Consider the following 19473-nt stretch of genomic DNA (forward strand, 5'->3'; position numbering starts at 1 on the left):
TTTTTTTTTAATTCAATATTTTGTTTATCATCATTTATTTTGTTTCAATCATAATTGTATGAATTCGAAAACAATTTTATAGCTAGGTTTGGATCCTATATTCAAAGGTATAACTAGTCTATATACTACTTAGTAAAAGAGTAATAAACGAGTTTATGCAACCTGTGCAGCACGTGGCTTTTTAAAGACAACTTTTTTTTATTACTAAGTATATGACATTATATTTATTCAACATGTGTAATACATGATATTCTAACCTAATTATTAATAAATAAATCCTACATATGCTAAGACCATAGTCACTCGAGACTAGCACATGAAACAACAAAACATAGAAAAAGGTTCAGTGTAATCTAGCCCGATTATTGCACACTGCTCAATACAAACGCAAGTGGCGGGTGAGTGAACTCGCCCTTTAGAAACAAGTTAGCAACCACCTTATACATAGCCTCGGTTAGGTGAACTCCATCCCAGTTAACATATTGAGAAGGGTTTTGGCACGCACTCGAAGACCGGGACCCACAAGTCGCAAGGACGTCGAAGTTGTATGGTTCACCAATGGCCCCACAACACACTTTAAAAAGCTCCTTGAACCCTAATTTAGGTGCCTTTTTTATGACTGATTGATAAGCGTTCCAGTAATCGGCATAAATGATGACTGTTTCTGGGTACTTTTGACGGAGGTCACGGATTTTGGTTTGGAGGAGGGTGTTGTGGTCGTAGCTTTGCTTGTTGAGACTACCGACACAACCCATGTCATCACGGTCTGACTCGGGTGCGAGTGACATGGAGAGGGTTAAGCAGCCGGTGGGCGGAAGGCCTTCCACAACCATGTATTTTGCACCTTTGTCAAGCAATGCCTACAAAAGCAGACAGTTCAAAATACATACAGCTTTAATTCATGATACAACATTAATGTATCATATGAAGTACATTTTTGATGTACAAACAAGTTAATAATTTGTCAGGTACAAAATTTAATGCATTCTGTACAAATCATTCTCCATTTTGGTCATTGAATAGTTTGTATAATTTGTATTGCCAAAATCATTAAAGTTTAAAACCGGAGCATTTACGGTTTTCACAAGTGCTGAGCCGACGATAGACGACTGCCACGCTATATTGTACGGATCTTTTTGTGGGTGTTTCTGACGAATGCATCCGTACAACAATTAATGGGCAAGTGGGGCCCGATATTTAAATTATTTTATAATAGCATTAAGTTGCGCTTTGATAGAACTTTGACGAAACTATAAACTTACGCAATTTCTTATGAATTTTAATAAAATTCAATAGTTTGTAAATGTAAGATACTTTTAGAGGATTTTAATAAAATTTATAAATATACAAAATTGAGAAATATATTTTTTAATAATATAAACTATGATACACTGAATGTTAACAACTGATATTGACAATCTAATCAATAAGAGTATAACACTCTTAACTTCCATTTTTTCCTGGTAAGAGCAAATATTGATGTAACAAAATAACAAATTTAACCCCGACTTTCAAAATAATTTACAACATTCTTGTTAAGAAAAATTAGTCAATAGTTTATTAAGTGTAGTCAAAATTACTTCTACGGTTCTACGTTAAAGTGAGATTAGCTTGACAGCGAAAGTGAAAGTTAGAAATCTTACATGTTAAATTATGAATTATCAGCATGGGGTGAATAAAGATATAAAAGTTAACAACTTGGTTTATTTTACCTCTAGAAATCCATTGACACTTTGAATAGAAAGCTCTTGAATTGTTTTGCTTTGAATAGAAGATCCAGTAATGTATGCATAATCATTGGCTCCAATCTCACCAACCCAAATCAATGCACCATCAAACACCTTCTTGCATTCATTAGGAGTTACCTTTACATTTTTACACTTTTGCCCCTCCATGTTCTTATTAAACCAAGCAAGTTGAGTTTGTAAGGACTGACTTTGGATGTCAAGGGTAAGGTTATTTTGGACAAAGAACGAGTATGGTATGGCGGTGGACCCCGCAACGGCATAGTTAAAACCATTTGACGTGTCGGCTTTTGGGTTGCGGTAGGGTGGCAAGAAGGGTAGAGAGAGTGATTCGGTTACAAAGTCGATGACTAAACGGCCGTCAGAATAGCGGTTGGTGGGGTGGTGGAAGAATGTGGTGCCATATGGCAAGTTGGAGACGTAGGTGAAGGCGTTAGGGCCGCCACCGGATGCAGTGTTTCCAGTGTCGGTGTATGAGTCACCGAATGCGTATATTTTGTTAAATGGCCTAGCGGAAGAGGCCGTAATAAGGAGGATGGTGGTGACAACAACGACGCTGGTGGTGGTGGATGGTGTCATGGCTGATGAGGCAATATTCATGGATGAGTAGTTGACCCTTTGGAAGTGGTTCTAGTGGCTTTTTATAGTTTGTAATGTGTGAAATGACTTTTTTTTTAACACCACGCCAACGAATTGTTTAAATGGACTATTGGCTAAATTCACCATATCGAGATACACTCGTTTTTTGATCCGAGAAAAACCCTCATCTAAGGCCAACTCCCGTGAATACTCGCCCGAATGCATGGCAGTGCAGTGAGATAAAACACGTTCAATTCAATAATCCAACTAGTGAAAACCACATACTCGCCTAGTCTCTCATCATCACCCTGATGTCCCTGAAATAAAATGCTTGGGATATAAATCAAACTTGAATCAAATGAAACACCAAATATCTCTCTTACCACTAGTACATTGGTACCATGCATGATAAGTTAATAAAATGATTTATGTGTTGTTTGTAATAATTGATAAAGAGGTGAAGTATGATGAGTAATAAATAATTTAGGTGAAGTTGTAGAATTCGGTTATAGAGCTTTAAATGTTGTGGGATGGGTAGTAGCTGACCACCAACTTGTGCGGTGAAGAATAAATAATGTTTCTTTTTTCTACGTGACACGACTATATTGGGTGTGAAACCGGACCATAAATCTCGACATGACGGGTTCAGATCAAAGTCTTAAAAAGTGTATTTTCTAGAATGAGGTCTGGTTGGTTACGTAACTTTAATATGAAAATATTTATATGGTTTTGGTAAAAGATGAGTAAAATAGATATTTTATTATTTATTATTAATAAAATATATCAAGATGGGTATTTATGAAATATTCTTATAAAATCGTTCATAAGATTTGATCACAATTGTCATTTTTCATCCAAACAGGTAAAATGATAGAAATAACCTTGACTTAACGTAAAAAAATTAACGGATTTAGTGAAATAGACGAAAATGACAAGATTTGGAAATTCAATGGTCCGGTTACAGCAAAAGGAAAAAAAACCTAAAGTTATGTAGTTAACCAAACCTCTTAAACAAAAGAGGAAAGTGAATACGGTGCTTTTAGACTATGTATAGTGGTTTTAACTAGTTGTATAGTTAAAGTGACATCTAGGCGCCAAGTAAGCAAATATTAATTCATTAAAAACTCTTTTAAATCAAATGTAATGGTTTTAACAAATTGCATTTATTATTCAAGCATATTTTTATTTACTTAGTATTTAATTATTTAATAAACACAATAATTTAAATAATAGAACCACAAACGAAAATACCAGAGAACAACAATAATTAATAATAACAATGATAACTAATAACCATACCTTCACAAAAAATGTGAATTATCCTGGGATTTTTTTTTCTTTTTTTCATTTTTTTTTGATATCTTCAAATACTCGTTTCATGAATCTTGCGAAGTTTCATACGTTAGTTGACGGATTGCGAAAGTACATTTTTGAGTAGGACTAAATCCTAGCTTATGTGTAGTGTCTTCCTTTAATTGGAAATATTGAAACTCGCGCTCTAAAACCACTGACAATTCGTAAAATTAATCGGCAGCTCATACAAAAATGATGTCGAAACGTAACATAATAATGGGAAGATCTTTCCATAAAATAGTCTTGCACCAACCGGTTATGAGCCTTCACACGATCCCATTCTAGTTGTGGTCATTGTCTAAGTTGCTTCTCTATGTTATGTTTGGCCGTGCTCAACTAAAAGTTTTATCCCTACTCAAACAACTTCAATTATCAGTTTATCACCACCTAGTCCACCTTCCAAGAAGATAAATCACTAGGTAGTTGAAAGAAGTATGAAGAAATAGTGAGTATGGTTAAAATTAATTCGTGAAGGTTTATATATATTATAAATTCTCTCTTTGATTTAATATATAGGCAAAACTTTTTTCATTTAATGAATTTGCATTCAGAATGAAATGTATGGAATCTCCAGCGTTCATTTATGGTTAATTCTCACCTATAAACGCCGCTAAGGGCATGACGGAATAAGAGACTAACGCCCAATTGTTATATAGCGTAACGGATTTTAAAGAAATCTTGAAGCCACGTCAATGTTTTAACGGAGGATTAATCTACCAGTACATGCAGTCTTACACATATAAGCTTAGACGCAAAACACACCAAGACGACGTAGTTTTGATAACAACCAATTTAAAACTTAATAATATTCATGTTTTCTTATGAGCTACTGATGAACCCTATTGTTTTCTCCCATCTTCCCACCCCCTCTTTGAGTTGTGTTCATTTGTCCCTTGCACATTGGCAACACCCATATTGATGAGGAGAATTCAATAGAGTCAAACTTAAAGCAATTAAATCTTTTTATTGCAAAATCAATTCCATTTTTATCGCATCTTTTTTTCTTGTTATATCCCACTTAGATACAATTTTCATTGTTTTATGCTTGGACTCTTCACTCTCCTATCTTTTTCCCGAAGATTCATTATGTTTTGACCTCTTCCAATTTTAATTCACTATTGTGATGCATGGGCATTTCATAATCTTTGTTAGTATTTGAAAAAACAGCTCATCTCATTGATTAAATATTATATTTATGTGAAACATTGCCGCAACAAATTCTCCATGGATGTTAGATGCCTGCTTGAGAGTTCTGTGAAAAAGAGATGCATATGAAATTGGGTGTAAGTTTGGATAGAGAAGGAAACAAGAGATAATCATGGAAACATGAAATAAATATAGAAATAGTTTTAATTGGTTGTTAACTTGTTATCAAAACTATGGCGTTTTAATGTGTCTTGCGTATAAACTTGGACGTGTAACATGTAACATCTCGGATTTTTCGTATTTGTTTAAACCGATTCGGAAATGTAATTCGGATCTTTCGAAACTATAAAACTTGTATTTATTGGTATTTAAGTTGGTTTAACTTATTTTATAATTTCATAACTTTCAATTATGCCAAATAGCCCTTAGAAACCTTTAAAATCGCTTAAAACGGCTAAAAATTGCATTTTCGGAAACTACAGGGACTAATTTTGCCAATTCTTTCCTATTTTTAATTAAATTAACGAAACTTAAACTCCAATAAATGTTATTACAGATCCCAAGACGTTTTCTTGTTGTCCAAGTCGAAATCTATATGTTATTATACCCAATTTTATCATTAATTAATTATTCGGTTTCTTAAAATAGTTATTTCCTAATAAACAAGCATTAACCCTTAATATTTAAACAAGTCATATCATAAAACCCTAAATTATTACTTCAATACCAGCCACCATAACTAAAATCCACGAAATTTCCCTTTCCCTATTGTCGGTTTCTTCAATTTCTTAAAGTCTTCGTTGACTTTCAAACTTCAAGACCCTTTGACCTCGATTATCTCTTGTTCCATTCATCGTTCGGGTAAGTTGTCTTCTTCGATATTGTATATTTTTATCTGTAGAACAAAAGCCCTCAATCAATTTTTCTTATTGGGGGAGTCTCGGTGGTCAATTGGACTCAAACCCGTTTAAGGGTATAATAGTCAACAAGTTTGACTTAATGTTTACTCATACTTCTGGTCGGATTCAACGTTTGGTCCAGAAGACTTTTATTCTCGTAAAGAAAATTTAAGGCTACTGACCAAAACCTGACTTCCGACTCGTTGTTCGGATTCTGGTCAGTACCAGCTCGCTTAAATCTTAAAATAAACATAACTTGAATTCTAAACGTCCATTTGGATTGATTCAAGTGACAACAATTTCCGTTTTACTTATATTATCATAACTCAAAATTCCATATTCTGATTTGTTCATATCATTTTGACGTGTAGTGGACGACTCGCTTATTCGTTAGCTCGCTTATTCGTATTTATATTCGTTCGTCGTTTATCTCAATCTGTAACACCCCGGCTAAAGCGGAATACGCCTGGGTGTGACGTACAGATCACTCATAAGCTCGTAACGCTACTAAAGCGACAATAATTTTATTTCATTTCATTACATCACAAATACACAATCAAATAACAATACGGTAAACATTGAATTTCATTATGTTGTATTTCTAATACCCTAATGGTCCAACTAATCTAGTCTTCAATCCTTACTTTAACCTGCAGCACGTTTAAAATAATATAATTTGTCAACAATAATGTTGGTGAGAATTCATAAAGTTGCATATGTATAATACGAAAGTGTAAAATTCACAAGTCAAGATGTATAGTCTTAATCATATACCAAAAGAAAAGTAAATACATGATATTCCTGTTCGCTTGACATAAGTCAAATCTACTAAGGAACCCCCGTTTGCCGAGCTACTTGGAGTATAGAATATGATACCGCCATTAACAAATGGACGGCGCAGGTCCGTCCCGTTGGACCCTCCCACTATGAGTATGTGTATGATACCGCCATTAACAAATGGACGGCGCAGGTACGTCCCGTCGGACCCTCCCACTATGAGTATGCGTATCCACCAACAAAACAGTAAACAACTAGCACATAATCACATAGTTTACAAGCAATATGATACAAAACAAATACATACAAGACACGTATGTGAATTTTAGTTTGACACAAGAAAACCAAGTTCCAAAACGTGTAAAGGTAAAAAGGGGTTATGAAAACTCACCTTTGATATGGAGTAAAAAGTAAGTAAAAGCCGAAAGTGTCAAGTGAATCGAGTCGGTTGAACCTCACGAGCTATAAGTAAAATAGAACGAGTGTTTAACGATGATTTAATGGAATTAATAAGGTTGATTATTGTATAAATTTATTGGGAATTAATTATTATTTTATTATATTTTCATTAGTGTTTCATGGCACTTGGTTATATTTAATTAACGAAATCATAGCTAAATTATTGGAATTAACGTTACGAGTTTACAGTTAAGGAATTATAAACTAACAAGTTATAATTCAAACGGATCAAAGTTTGTAATGAATTAAAGCTTTAAATGATTAATTATAAAGTAACGGAATTATAATTTATTTTAACGGTGTTAACGAATATTTAAATTATTAAAGTGACGAATTAATATTAAGAAAGCTTTAAATGATTAATTATAAAGTAACAAAATTATAATTTATTTTAACGGTGTTAACGAATATTTAAATTATTAAAGTGACGAATTAATATGAAGAAAACGAATTTATATTGATGGTTTAACGAGTTTGGAAATCGACTTTGTATGGACAATGGTGACTTATAATACAATTTATTTTATAAAAATGTTATTTGGTTTAAAAATAATTTTATATAATTTATTTTGATTTTTAACTAATTTAGTTAAGTATTATAATTATTTAGACAAAATGGCAAAAGACGTCATTTACGTATGATCTAATTTTCATTAGACATCCTTTAATGAAAGAAATAGCAAAAGGCATAACTCATGTTTCAAATTTGTTTCACGTTACGTCATTTGTCACTAACCCAGTTAATTTTTCTTGTTAAATATGGTCATGTGCCTTGCACATGAGGCCAGTATGATCATTTTACCCCCCCCCCCCCCTATATGGGCGGTGTGGTCATGTTTCAAAACTTAATCTTTCTCTCGTCCTCTTCTTACTCCATTACCACCAAGCTTTCCGGCAGCCACCACCGCCGCCGTCTTCTCCAACAATGAAAACCACCTCCAACCGCCTCCGAAACAACCACAGTTCACCACCCACCCGAAAACCTTTACCGATTTACCCTACCACCATCACACCCTCCACCTTCACTGTTGAAACCACCATTCCCGTCAACCTCGACCACCGCAACACCACGCACGTCGGCGAGGCCACCAAGCGCCGTCCGTCAATCACCTGCAACTGAGCACCACCAAGCGTCCAGAAATCAATTTTTCCGGTAACCCGTTGGTTCGATCGATTTTCAGATCCTTTGAAATGTAATCGCCATCCCCTCGATCTTCACACCGTCGTTTTCAGTTGACATTCAGGTCGAATTCCAAGCAATAAATTATGTTCAGATATCTTCTTGTTGTTTAAGCAATTAGGTGAGAAGTTGGAAAACCCCCTCCCTGAAAGATCTTAAAAACCCCTATTTTTAATTTTTAGAAACTTTGCAGTGAGAAATTGAGTCGATTAAGAAAGGGAACGCTAAATACATGTGAAATTGAGGATGGGGCTATGTGTTTCAGCTCTGATTTTGGTTTGATTCAAGTTTGATAAGGAGATCTACTCGTGGGGTGGTGGCTTGCCGGTGGGGGAGAAGTAGATGATGAAGGTGGTTAGGGTTGGGTGGGGGTGGTATAGAGGTGCACAAATCGGTTTTTTTAAAAAAACCGGTTCGGTTAATAACCGGACCGGTTAATAACCGGTTTTTGTGCATGAAAACCATAACCGGTCAAACCGGTTACGACCGGTTTGGGAACCGGTTAGAACCGGTTAATAAACCGGTTTTTTTATTAACCGGTTTTTTAATAACCGGTCTAACCGGTTAACCGGTTTTTTTTTTTTTTTTTTTTTAAATAACCATTATTTTTTCACAGTATAAACAAACCGGTAACTACAAGGCAAACCGGTAACTACAAGCATTAAATCGTTATCGCATATTCGTAACTAAAAAATACATAACTTTCATTTATAGCTTTTACATTAAAAATACAAACATTAAATCGTTATCGCATATTCGTAACTCAAAAATACAAACATTAAAGAATGCTTAGACACGATTACATTAACAACTTGCTGTTTCTTACTCATTATTTTCATCGCTACCCGATCCCGAGCTATTCCTTAGGTAATCGTCGTACGCGGCTTCTTCATCGGTCATTGGTTGAGTGTGTCCTTGATTGACCTCGTCTTCATACAAGCCCGCCTCATAGTCCATTTCCCCCTCGAGTGAGCGTTGATGTTGTGCCCTATCTAAAGAGTCCAAGTAATCCTTGTAGCAAATAGACATCTCTACAGCTGGTGGAGTGAGTCGAGTCCTCCTAATCGATATAACCCTGCCAGAAACAGAAAAAGCAGACTCCGAAGCTACCGTGGAAGCTTGGACAGTTAGTAAATCTTTGGCCATGGCGGCGAGGATCGGAAACTCATCCTCCTTACCTCTCCACCAAGCCAGCAAATCAAGACTTCTAAATTCATCTGGAGTCATGTGTTTCACAAAGTTGGTACCACCATACCTTCCAAGTTCACTGCTTGGGGTGTTTACCTTTTAACGTTTACCGGCGTCTTCCCAAATCATGTAGTACATCCCCATTTCAAGGTCGGTTTGGGATTGGGATTGGGCAACAGCTCTTAACGAGTCATGAATTTGGGAAGACGACCCGTATTTTGTAAGGTAAACATCATACATGTTAGACAAGGTGGTGTTGAAAGCATTCTTTAAAGTTTGGTTATAATAGGGGTTTTGATCGTCGTTTAACTCTAGCTCATCACAAATTTTTTCTATTAAAGCTTCAACACCACCAACATTTATGCAAGGGTTTAACGCAGCAGCACATGTCAAAACAGCGGGTAGTTGTTGAAAATATTTTCTAAATTTTTCTTTCATTTTTACACCCATATCAAAATAAGGTGCACCCCTACAATGAAGTTCACTCAACTTTGTGCACATGACAGCAATTTTGGTAAAGCAATGGGGCTTGTTGGATAGTAAACCCCGGATAAACTTGTTGTGCAAGATTTAAAAATTTGAAGTACCTCCGTAACGATCTCAATCAATAACCAGTTTCTAGGATCGTACGGTGCACATTTACCCCTACTTGACATTATTTGATGAAACGCAACTAGTGATTCTTTTTGTTGGATGGCTTTCTCAAACATATCACAAGTCGAGTTCCATCTTGTTGGACAATCCCAATTGGGCCCCAACCATTGACAATTAGCTTCATCACAAAATTTTTTGTATCTTGAAAATGTTTTATTGTTGCTAAAAACATCTCGTAACATTCTTTTAAAATTGTTTATTTGCGTTTCGATCACGTTTAACCCATCTTGCACGGCCAAGTTGATAATATGTGCAATGCATCGGCTATGAAAAAACGCTCCATCACAAATAGGTTTATACTTTAATTTTAAATGGCCAACCGCGGCCGTATTGTTGGACGCGTTATCAAACGAAATTGAAAAGATTTTATCTTCAATCTTGTATTGTCGAATGACTTTATCCAAGAGTTTAAAAATATTTCTGCCCGTGTGCGGGTAATCAAACAATTGAAACGCAACGGTTCGTTTCATCATTTGCCACGACCCGGGGTCAACCCAATGAGCCGTCACACAAATGTATGAGTCGGGCGAACCATTAGGTACCGACCACACATCCGTTGTTAAGTTTACACCAGTTTGTAAGTTTGAAAAGTATGAAATTAGTTCGGATTTAGCGTTTTTCCAAGCTTTAAGACAATCTCTTCTAAGGGTCGAACGACTTACGTGTTGGTAGCGTGGTTGAACATACTTTTGCATCATCGACGTGAATTGAGGGTTGTCGAAGTGGTTGAAAGGAAGTGTATTTTGAATCACAAAGTTTGAAAACTGTTGACGTACCGCTTCAAGGTCGTACGTAAACACCGTTCCTTGATTCGTCATCTCCGGCTGCGAACTACTTCCCGATTCGTCCTTCAAGGCCTTGCAAAAGGGCCTTTGTACATGCGCTCTTAAAGTGGAGTTTGCATCTTTGCCATAAAACTTCAAACAATGTTTGCATCGAGCTTTTTGGGTACCGTTAGACATTTCGCATAGGTCGAAATGTTGCCAAACATCTTGGTTTCGTTTCGTGGGGATGACCCGAACGACCGTTTCTCCCGTGTTCGAGGCACCCATGTTGACGGATGAAGCAGCACTTTGGGAGGCCATGATAATCGACTACGAAATAAGAGCGTATGGAGTGGTAATGTGGTATAATTGAGCGTGAGATAACAAAATAATCGCGTATGTAATAAACGTTTAGAGCGTTTGGAGTTGTATAATCGAGTGTGATCTAACCAATACCCAACCTAAGCTATATATAGATGTTTGTGGGGGTAAAATGGGGAAAAAAAATGGTCAAAAATAAGAAAAAACGGCTATATGGCTGTTACTCAACGGGAAAAAAACCGGTTTTTAACCGGTTAACCGGTTTTTTTATAACGGTCAAAAACCGGTTTATAAAAAAACCGGTTAACCGGTTTTTCTAATAACCGGTTATTAAAAAAACCGGTTTTTTAAAAACCGGTTATTAAAAAAAACCGGTTATAAAACCGGTTTAGGCTCCAAATTGTGTAACCGATATACAAACCGCCGGTTTGTAAACCGGTCAAACCGGTTTACAAAAAACCGGTTTTCTTAAAAACCGGTTTTCTTAAAAACCGGTTTCCGGTTTAAACCGGCAAACCGGTTCGAGGACCGGTTTTTTTGACCACCTCTAGGGTGGTACGGTGGTCGTGGAGGTAGTTTTTATTGTCGGAGAAGACAGCGGCGGTGACTGCTGTAGAGCTTGGTGATGGCTGCCAGAAAGCTTGGTGGCCATGGAGGAAGAAGAGGAACGGGTAAAATGACCATACTGGCCTCATGTGCAAGGCACATAACCATATTTAACAAGAAAAATTAACTGGGTTAGTGATAAAGAACGTAACGTGAAACAAATTTGAAACATGAGTTATGTCTTTTGCTATTTCTTTCATTAAAGGACGTCTAATGAAAATCAGGTCAAACGTAAAAGACGTATTTTGCCATTTTGTCAATTATTTAAGTTTGTAAAATAAAGAGATAAAAAAAAAGAATAAAGTCAGCCTGACCAGGGTTTCAAACTCGAATCCCTATTTTCACAAACTCATATACTAACCAGTTGCTTTATCAATCTATTTGGTATTTGGTGTAGAAACAAGAATAATTTTATTTATATAATAATCAAATTCATCTTCTTTCTTAGAAAACCCTAGGCATCTAATTCCACAGATTCGTTCCATGTTTGTTATATTAAACTTAGGGGTTTTGTTATACGGCTCAAGACGAGTCAATTGATATAAACATTACCTGGATTGGTTGCGGATTGACGGAGAACACGACCTCGCCGGAAAACGTTTCTTGGCGAAAGGATACGGTATTCAGAGAGTTATTTGATGTAATAGATTGTTATGAGCAGGTTTAGAATACGATTAGGAGCCTATTTATAGCCTAAATTGGTCCGTTGGAGCTTAAATGACCGCTATTATGTTTTTAAAATCTCCGGCCGTTGGTGATAATTAATCCGTCATTACGAGGTGTTATTATATGATATTAAGGACGTTTATGGTTAGCCGTTAGTGGAGAATGATTTTACTATCGTTTAATTGAATTAAAAATAGCGTTTTGTTGGGTTTTAAGGTCACCGGAGTTCGAGTTCGTCGCCGGCGGGGACTGTGCCGGAAAACCGACGGGGAAGAGGGTTGGGGCTGGGTATTTTGTTATTGTTATTATATTTTATAAATTTCGCATTTTAGTCCCCCATGTTTGGTTTTCTTTTAAAAACTGGATTTATAATATAGTTTCTATAATAACCTTGAACTTTTGAATTATATTAGAATGTACTTATAATTTTTGAATATCTTTTAAATTAAACTCGTAACATTAGCGAATTATATTGTTTAAACTTTAAATCTTTACATTCCGGGTTTCATAATTTGGAAAACGAATGGAAAATGAACTTCGATAAACGTAAATCATCAAGATCGAAATATTAACGATGCGCGATAAACAGAAATACACTGAAGCAACGAATCGGGTCGGTTTAACGAACATGAATAAAATAAAAATAAATAAAATACATGAAACAAAACTTGAAAATAAAATACTATATTTATAAACAAAACCGAAAATTCAAAATGGGTCGGATTTTCAGGTTTGAAAAGTAACGAATGTTACAGGATTCACAACTTTTAGAAATTTCGTCCCGAAATTAAAATGAAAGTAAAATTTTAAAAGAAAACAACTAACACAAGGAGTTGGTTAACAGTTTTAACAATTTTTGCAAATACCAAATTAAGTAAAAACAATAACGTCGATCTTCGAATGGTCCGAAAGATGCCACAAACAGGAAATATGACAACGACACTTATATATATGATGTACCAGCGGCGTATCCACCATGCCCTTATTATATTGTATTTGTTCCGTCTTTCAAAATCATTCCAGGTTACGAGTTATTGCACACAATGTACTTATTATGTATTCCATACGAGGACTAGGATAATTACGTGTCGACCCATAATTACCTTTTTCGTCGGATGGTCCACATAATCCGTCCCATTGTGTGGGTTAAGATAGATAAATTCTTATATGAAAGCTTTTTAAATTAAGAATAATAAATTATAAGGATTGGGAGTGACATGAATATATACACAAGTCCTTGAGGTCAAATATCAAGATAAATAATGTAACGTCGGGGTTACAATAGCCAACGAAATAATTGGATGAATTTAAACAACAAAATTTTCGAATTTAAGAATATCTAAACAAAAGGTTGAAGGATGAAATAAATTAACGGAGTATTAAATTCAAAAGGAAACCTTTAGTATTAAGGATATTATGGTAAATGAGAAATATTCATCATAAGTTAAATACATGAAACATCGGGGTCATGAAAGACTTAAAATTTGCCATAACATATTATAATCACAAGAAACTATCAACGAATTAGGAGAAGTAAAATAATGCTGCAAAGATGTTAGCATTACTAATCTCGGAGAAGTTTAACCGCCATAAAGAGGGGTTTATGTTTGAGACGTCCATGTGGAGATATTGGTAAGACGCAAAAATAATATCAAATCATAGAAATAGAACAAGTACAAGAGGCTCCTATTAAATAGCTATGCCTTTAGCTAAATACATAGCCCCGGCTTGAAAGTAAACCGGTCATGGGCAGCCAAAAAGAGTGTTTACGGTTTCTATTGGATAACCATGAACATAACCTTGCACATGGTCCTGGTTCCCGCTAACGCTTACGTTTGGGGTTAACCGGTCATAGGCCGTTAGATTGAATTAATTCAAGAGTTAAATAAATCTTATTCTATAGATAATGTATGGAATGTGTGTCGTGTTTTGTGAGGATAGTAAATTAAATCAATCAAATGCAAACATAAATTCACCAATGCCATAAAAAATTTAGTGTACATGGAGACATTATTCAAATGGAAAGAACAAAGACAAAATTACAAATGCAAAAAGAAAAAGAAAGTTGTCCACAACGCTTATCCCTTTGAGGATATGTGAGTCTTTGGGTATAAGGGCTAGTGTGGGCGGTGCCATGATTTCTTGACCGAAACTCATTGGCGTTGACAAAAACGTGGGAGAGAAAGAAAAAAATGATTCTTGATATTCGTTTTAGTTTGTGAAAACCGGTTACAAAAACCTGATGCGTAAATTTTTTTTTTTAAATATGATGAATGAAAGTCTCAAATTAACGCTAACGTTTGAGAAATTTATAAAACTTTTAATGTAAAAGATTTTCTTTTGGGTGAAACCTATGAAAACATTATAGAGAATCGTCAATTAAAATGCCTCGTTAAAGATAAAAATTTGTAGTGATCATATAATATAATAGTCTCACGGGCTTAGAACTTGTTTGAAGCAAAATATTTTATTTTATTTTATTGAAATAATAATAATAATGGTAATAATAATACTAATAATATTAGTTGTAATAATAATAAGAATACTATTAATAAATGTATTGATAGTAATAATAATAATAAAAATGGTGGTAGTAATAGTAATAATAATGATGATGATGATAATTAACCATTTAAATTGTCGTAAAATTCTTTTGAAGGAAAACATCGCGAATATACTTTATATAGCAAAAACATTTTTGTGAATATATGAATATTTTTATTTATTAAGTGACCATTTTAAAATAATCAAGATTTGAGTAAAAGTTGTTTAAGGGGAAATAAAAGTGAAGAAGTATACGTGAAAAAAAATTATTTATGCATAGTTGATGAGTTTGACCCTCTAGTTATTGATGCCAGAAAATGGATAGACTTCTCGTGGACAATAAAGTATTTCACGGCGGAAGCAAGTTAGGCCCTTTTTTAGCATAGCGGGTGTGATTGGGTATCTTGGGTTTGTGTTGGGTTCTGGATTGGTTAGAGCAAAAATTTGGCGTTTGCTCTTGTTGTTGTAGTTAGTGATGAATTTTTGGGTTATCATGGTCGGAATTTTGATGGTCAATTGGTTGATGATTTGGGTTGTCGTTTTGTGGGTTGAAAACGAGAAGACATGCTGCGAACAAGTGTAAGAATCGTGAGTCTCGGAATTGTGTATGGTATAAATGTCCTTGTTAATGTTTGTTGAATATGAAAACTCATAAAAATAAAATAAGCGCTGTATGGAACTTAGAGTTTCATGAACCACCATGGACTCTTATGTTCCAGCACAAAAATCAAAATTCAAAATTAAATCGAACCAAAAGCTGAGTATTCGTGTATCACCACGACTTAACAGACTTTCGATAAACACATTGTAAATCATTGAGGGTCGGAGTCATACGTCGCACGAACCACGATGACTTGTATGACATCCTAAGGAGTGTAACCATACCCTTATCATAAAGAGGACATGATCACGTTTGAAAACATGAAGATACGATTTATGAGGAAGAAATATTGGAAAACCCAAGTAAAAATTCGATTTGAAAGTTTTCAAAAATCTTTGTTTTAGGCCTAAGCCTTGGAGTTTGTGTGTGAACATGTGTGCAGGCGACGTTATGAAATATTATAAATATAAATAGAAGCAAATGAATGAACTTGTAAGTGCGGGCACATAGCACATAGAGTATACATGCAGTTTGGGTCTTAAAATAAACTATAACTATACCAGGTCGATACGTCTAACAACCTATTTTATAGTATGCTAATAAATTCAATTAATAATCAGTTTAAACAATAAATCTATGGCTACTAACAAACTCAATATGCCTAAATGATCTCCCAGTTCGAGCTGCGAGTGACAACCACTCATCACCTCATTTTCTCTTTTTTACTTAAAGAATAATAAACAAACGATACACATGACCCAACATATCCGTCTCAGTCAAACTGAAAATCATATTCATTTCCGTTTCAATTTCAAATGAAAAATTAAAACTCAAATTCTAAATATGCAGTATATGTTTTACTAGCAAAACATATAAAGTAATTTAGTCAACAATTTGGTCAATAAATTCCTGCAGGTTCAAACTGCAGAAGAAAAAAAATGCAAACTATATTATATTATTAAGGAAGACTGAAGGACAACAATGGTAATTTTACAATTGCATGACGAGGATAGAAAGGACATTTCACAATTGGACAGAAAAAGTAATTTGTCAATGTCTTCATCCATTCTTAAAGCGTTCCGTACAACTTGATGAAGCTTCATGGTTTGTGAAATTACTCTTTTATCTTTTTACTACACTAATTTAATTGATTGATTACCCACTAAACTATAATAATTGAATGCACTAATGTGGCAATTGAATTCGAGTAATTCAATGGTTTTTGGAATTGAATGTGCAATCTATACTTATATACATATACATAATATTATTATTATTATATAACACATATAGGATGGGTATGTTAATGCCTAAACTTTATAGTGCAAACCTATCATTTAACATTAGTTATATTGATTTATCATTAATCGGGTTAAATAAATTACTGAAGACCATCCCTATCCCCTACGCTTCAATTCCACCAGCAGTTGAAGCAATAATCCTAACTGAAAGTTATGACTTATTGGCCTACCCTTTCATCCGAGCAAACCCCTAATTAAATAAGGTCTTTCATTCACAATCATCTTATCTTCCCAACAGATTATTCTACAGATTTTGATAGTTTTGCTGTTCTTAGTTTTGTGTTTAGACCTAACAGCTTTACTCTGGTGATTATTGAAGAGAATAGGTGGTGATCTACCGGTTGGCAACGTGATCTTGGCATTCAATTGCATCTCTCAGGTTTGTAATTGACTCACATACCCGCTTAAATAGTAACTGACAAATTGGCAACTCCCAACGCTCAAACCTTCATCAAACACCATGGTACTCTCTTCTTCAACCTCATATTATACAATTCTCTTCAAAATTGTTACTAATTTCATCAATTTGATGTTATTCTACAGTTCTTTGTTGCGGCCATCAATTATACATACTCGAAAGGTCACCGGACATTATATTTGATATATTCATCATTTGTGCCCTATGAATTGAAATATGTGTTATGGCATAGATTTTAGGGTTTATGTTGCTAAATGGTCAACTTTGCTCATGTTTTTATAAGAGTTGACTAATTACTTATGATAGAGTCAAGGTTTGTTTACTTGTTATACTGATATGTGTAATTTATTAGTAACCATGGATTTCTCGAGATTTGGCTAGGGTGGGGAGGCTTGTAAACTTTGATGTTATATTTTAATTCCGATTATTGTATTTGATTTGTTAAAAGCTAAGGTTACTTTATGGTTGTCATTCATAAGAAGGAACATCTATGCCAACTTCTTTAGCATTGCTTTTGTTAGTATTTTCTATCCTAATGATTTTATTGGAAAGAAATGGTTTTTGGATACTTTTTGTTGTAAGCATGTGTAATGCTTAATTGGCCATGGTTGTGCCACCCCACAAATTTAGATGTTTGTAAAGTATTATAAACTGATCTTAAAATACAGGCTTATCCTTTTAAATAGATTCAAGCCAGTTGTTGTTTTTGCAAAATTGCGAAAAAAAATCCTTCTTTTTAAGAATGCATGAGAATTGCGTAATATATGTGCTTAAAAATGTTAACTTGACAGGTTTTGGGCGTTTTTGAAATAAGAAATAAAAAGTTGAAATCTATTTAAAGGTGGAGGTCATAGTTCGATTAAGTTTAGTTGGGAAACAAGACTCAAGATTTGCATTGGAATTGCGAAAGGTCTTGCATATCTTCATGATGAAGTGAAGCCGCATATAGTTCATAGGGATATTAAAGCAAGTAATATTCTTCTTGATAAATATTTAGCGCCAAATGTTGTATTTTGGGCTTGCTAAATTAATACCGGTCAATATGACACATGTTAACACGCGAGTAGCTGGAACAATGTAAGTTTTGAGATTTTATCTATTTGGGTTTAAAAAATTACTTTTTGTTAAAAATTACTAATATATTTATTTTTGTTGTATCAATGGTTATTTGGCGCCAGAATATGCGATTAGAGGCCACTTAACACATAAAGTGGATGTTTGTTGTTTTGGTGTTCTTCTCATAGAAATTGTGAGTGCAACACAAACTTATTGTTGCCTTTTGAAGAAAAATTCATTCTTGAGAGAGAAAAATTCATTCTTGAGAGGGTAAGTAGTTTTCATTAGATATTTTTATGCATTTTTTATCTTGTTTTATTCTAGCGATTTCGAACGGGTTTTTTTAAAGATTTTTTCAAATGAGCCCCGAGCTTTTTGAACAACCCTGATTAATATAGCTAGAAGTTGTCATATGGGCATGTTAAGACCCCTAAACACGTTCTGGTATAGTCATAGAATGAATAATCAGGGATATTAGTGTTTGATGGACTAGCCCATTGACAAGGTTTGATTTTGTCTAAATATCGCATAATGTTACTGGCGGGTTTATCATTTTAATTTTTATTTTATCTTAATGGATCTTGTAGGTGATGGATCATAAGCTAGGGGAAGCTATGTACAACATAATGACATATGGAGTTATGATCATGTAAAGATACACATGCTGAACAAACATAAGAGGTGCATTTATAAAATCAAATAGAAATCACGGAGTCATTAGTTTTGTATTTGATTTCATCTTGTATGCTTTTTTACATGTGTAATTTAGTTATTGGATCAGATCATTGTGTTATAGTGTTTATTGCATGCTGTAAGGACGTAACTGAAGCATCTGTATTGAATGATTGTGTGAAATAGTGAGATAACTAGCAGTTTTAGGTTTAGTGGATCTTGTAGATGATGGAATAGATGTACTTAAATTTGGTTAACAATGATTTATAGAGAACTGTTCTAGAATATGAGCTTTAAGCCAAGCCTGAACTTTTGTCTCATTAATCATAGGCTTGGGGAAGCTAGGGGTGTGCACAGTTTGGTTTGGTTCGGTTATTAGCCTCAACTGAAACCGAAGTCATCGGTTAATCTAGTTTATTAACCAATTAGTTCGGTTTATTCGGTTAGTTTGTCGGTTTTTGGTTCGGTTAATAACCAAAACCAAACTTGGGCTGAAAATTTTGCTTAGAAATAAATGAACTGAAGGTTTTAATACATGAAATGG

The 19473-nt window shown here is 34.6% G+C and overlaps 1 protein-coding gene across 1 annotated transcript; it reads right to left on the reverse strand.

Annotated features, from left to right (window-relative positions):
• Positions 1-283: 283 nt before the first annotated feature.
• Positions 284-2324, reverse strand: LOC143606580 (GDSL esterase/lipase At3g48460-like). Its single transcript, XM_077082325.1, has 2 exons — positions 1713-2324; positions 284-860 (listed from the first exon to the last, which is right to left on the reverse strand). The coding sequence occupies exons 1-2, from the start codon at positions 2322-2324 to the stop codon at positions 363-365; spliced, it is 1110 nt and encodes a 369-aa protein (XP_076938440.1). The 3' UTR covers positions 284-362.
• Positions 2325-19473: the final 17149 nt, after the last annotated feature.

This window comes from Bidens hawaiensis, unplaced genomic scaffold (assembly GCF_021521415.1).
Source record: "Bidens hawaiensis isolate Kalapana, Puna unplaced genomic scaffold, B.hawaiensis_p1.1 tig00000237_1, whole genome shotgun sequence".
NCBI classification, from domain to species: Eukaryota; Viridiplantae; Streptophyta; class Magnoliopsida; order Asterales; family Asteraceae; genus Bidens; species Bidens hawaiensis.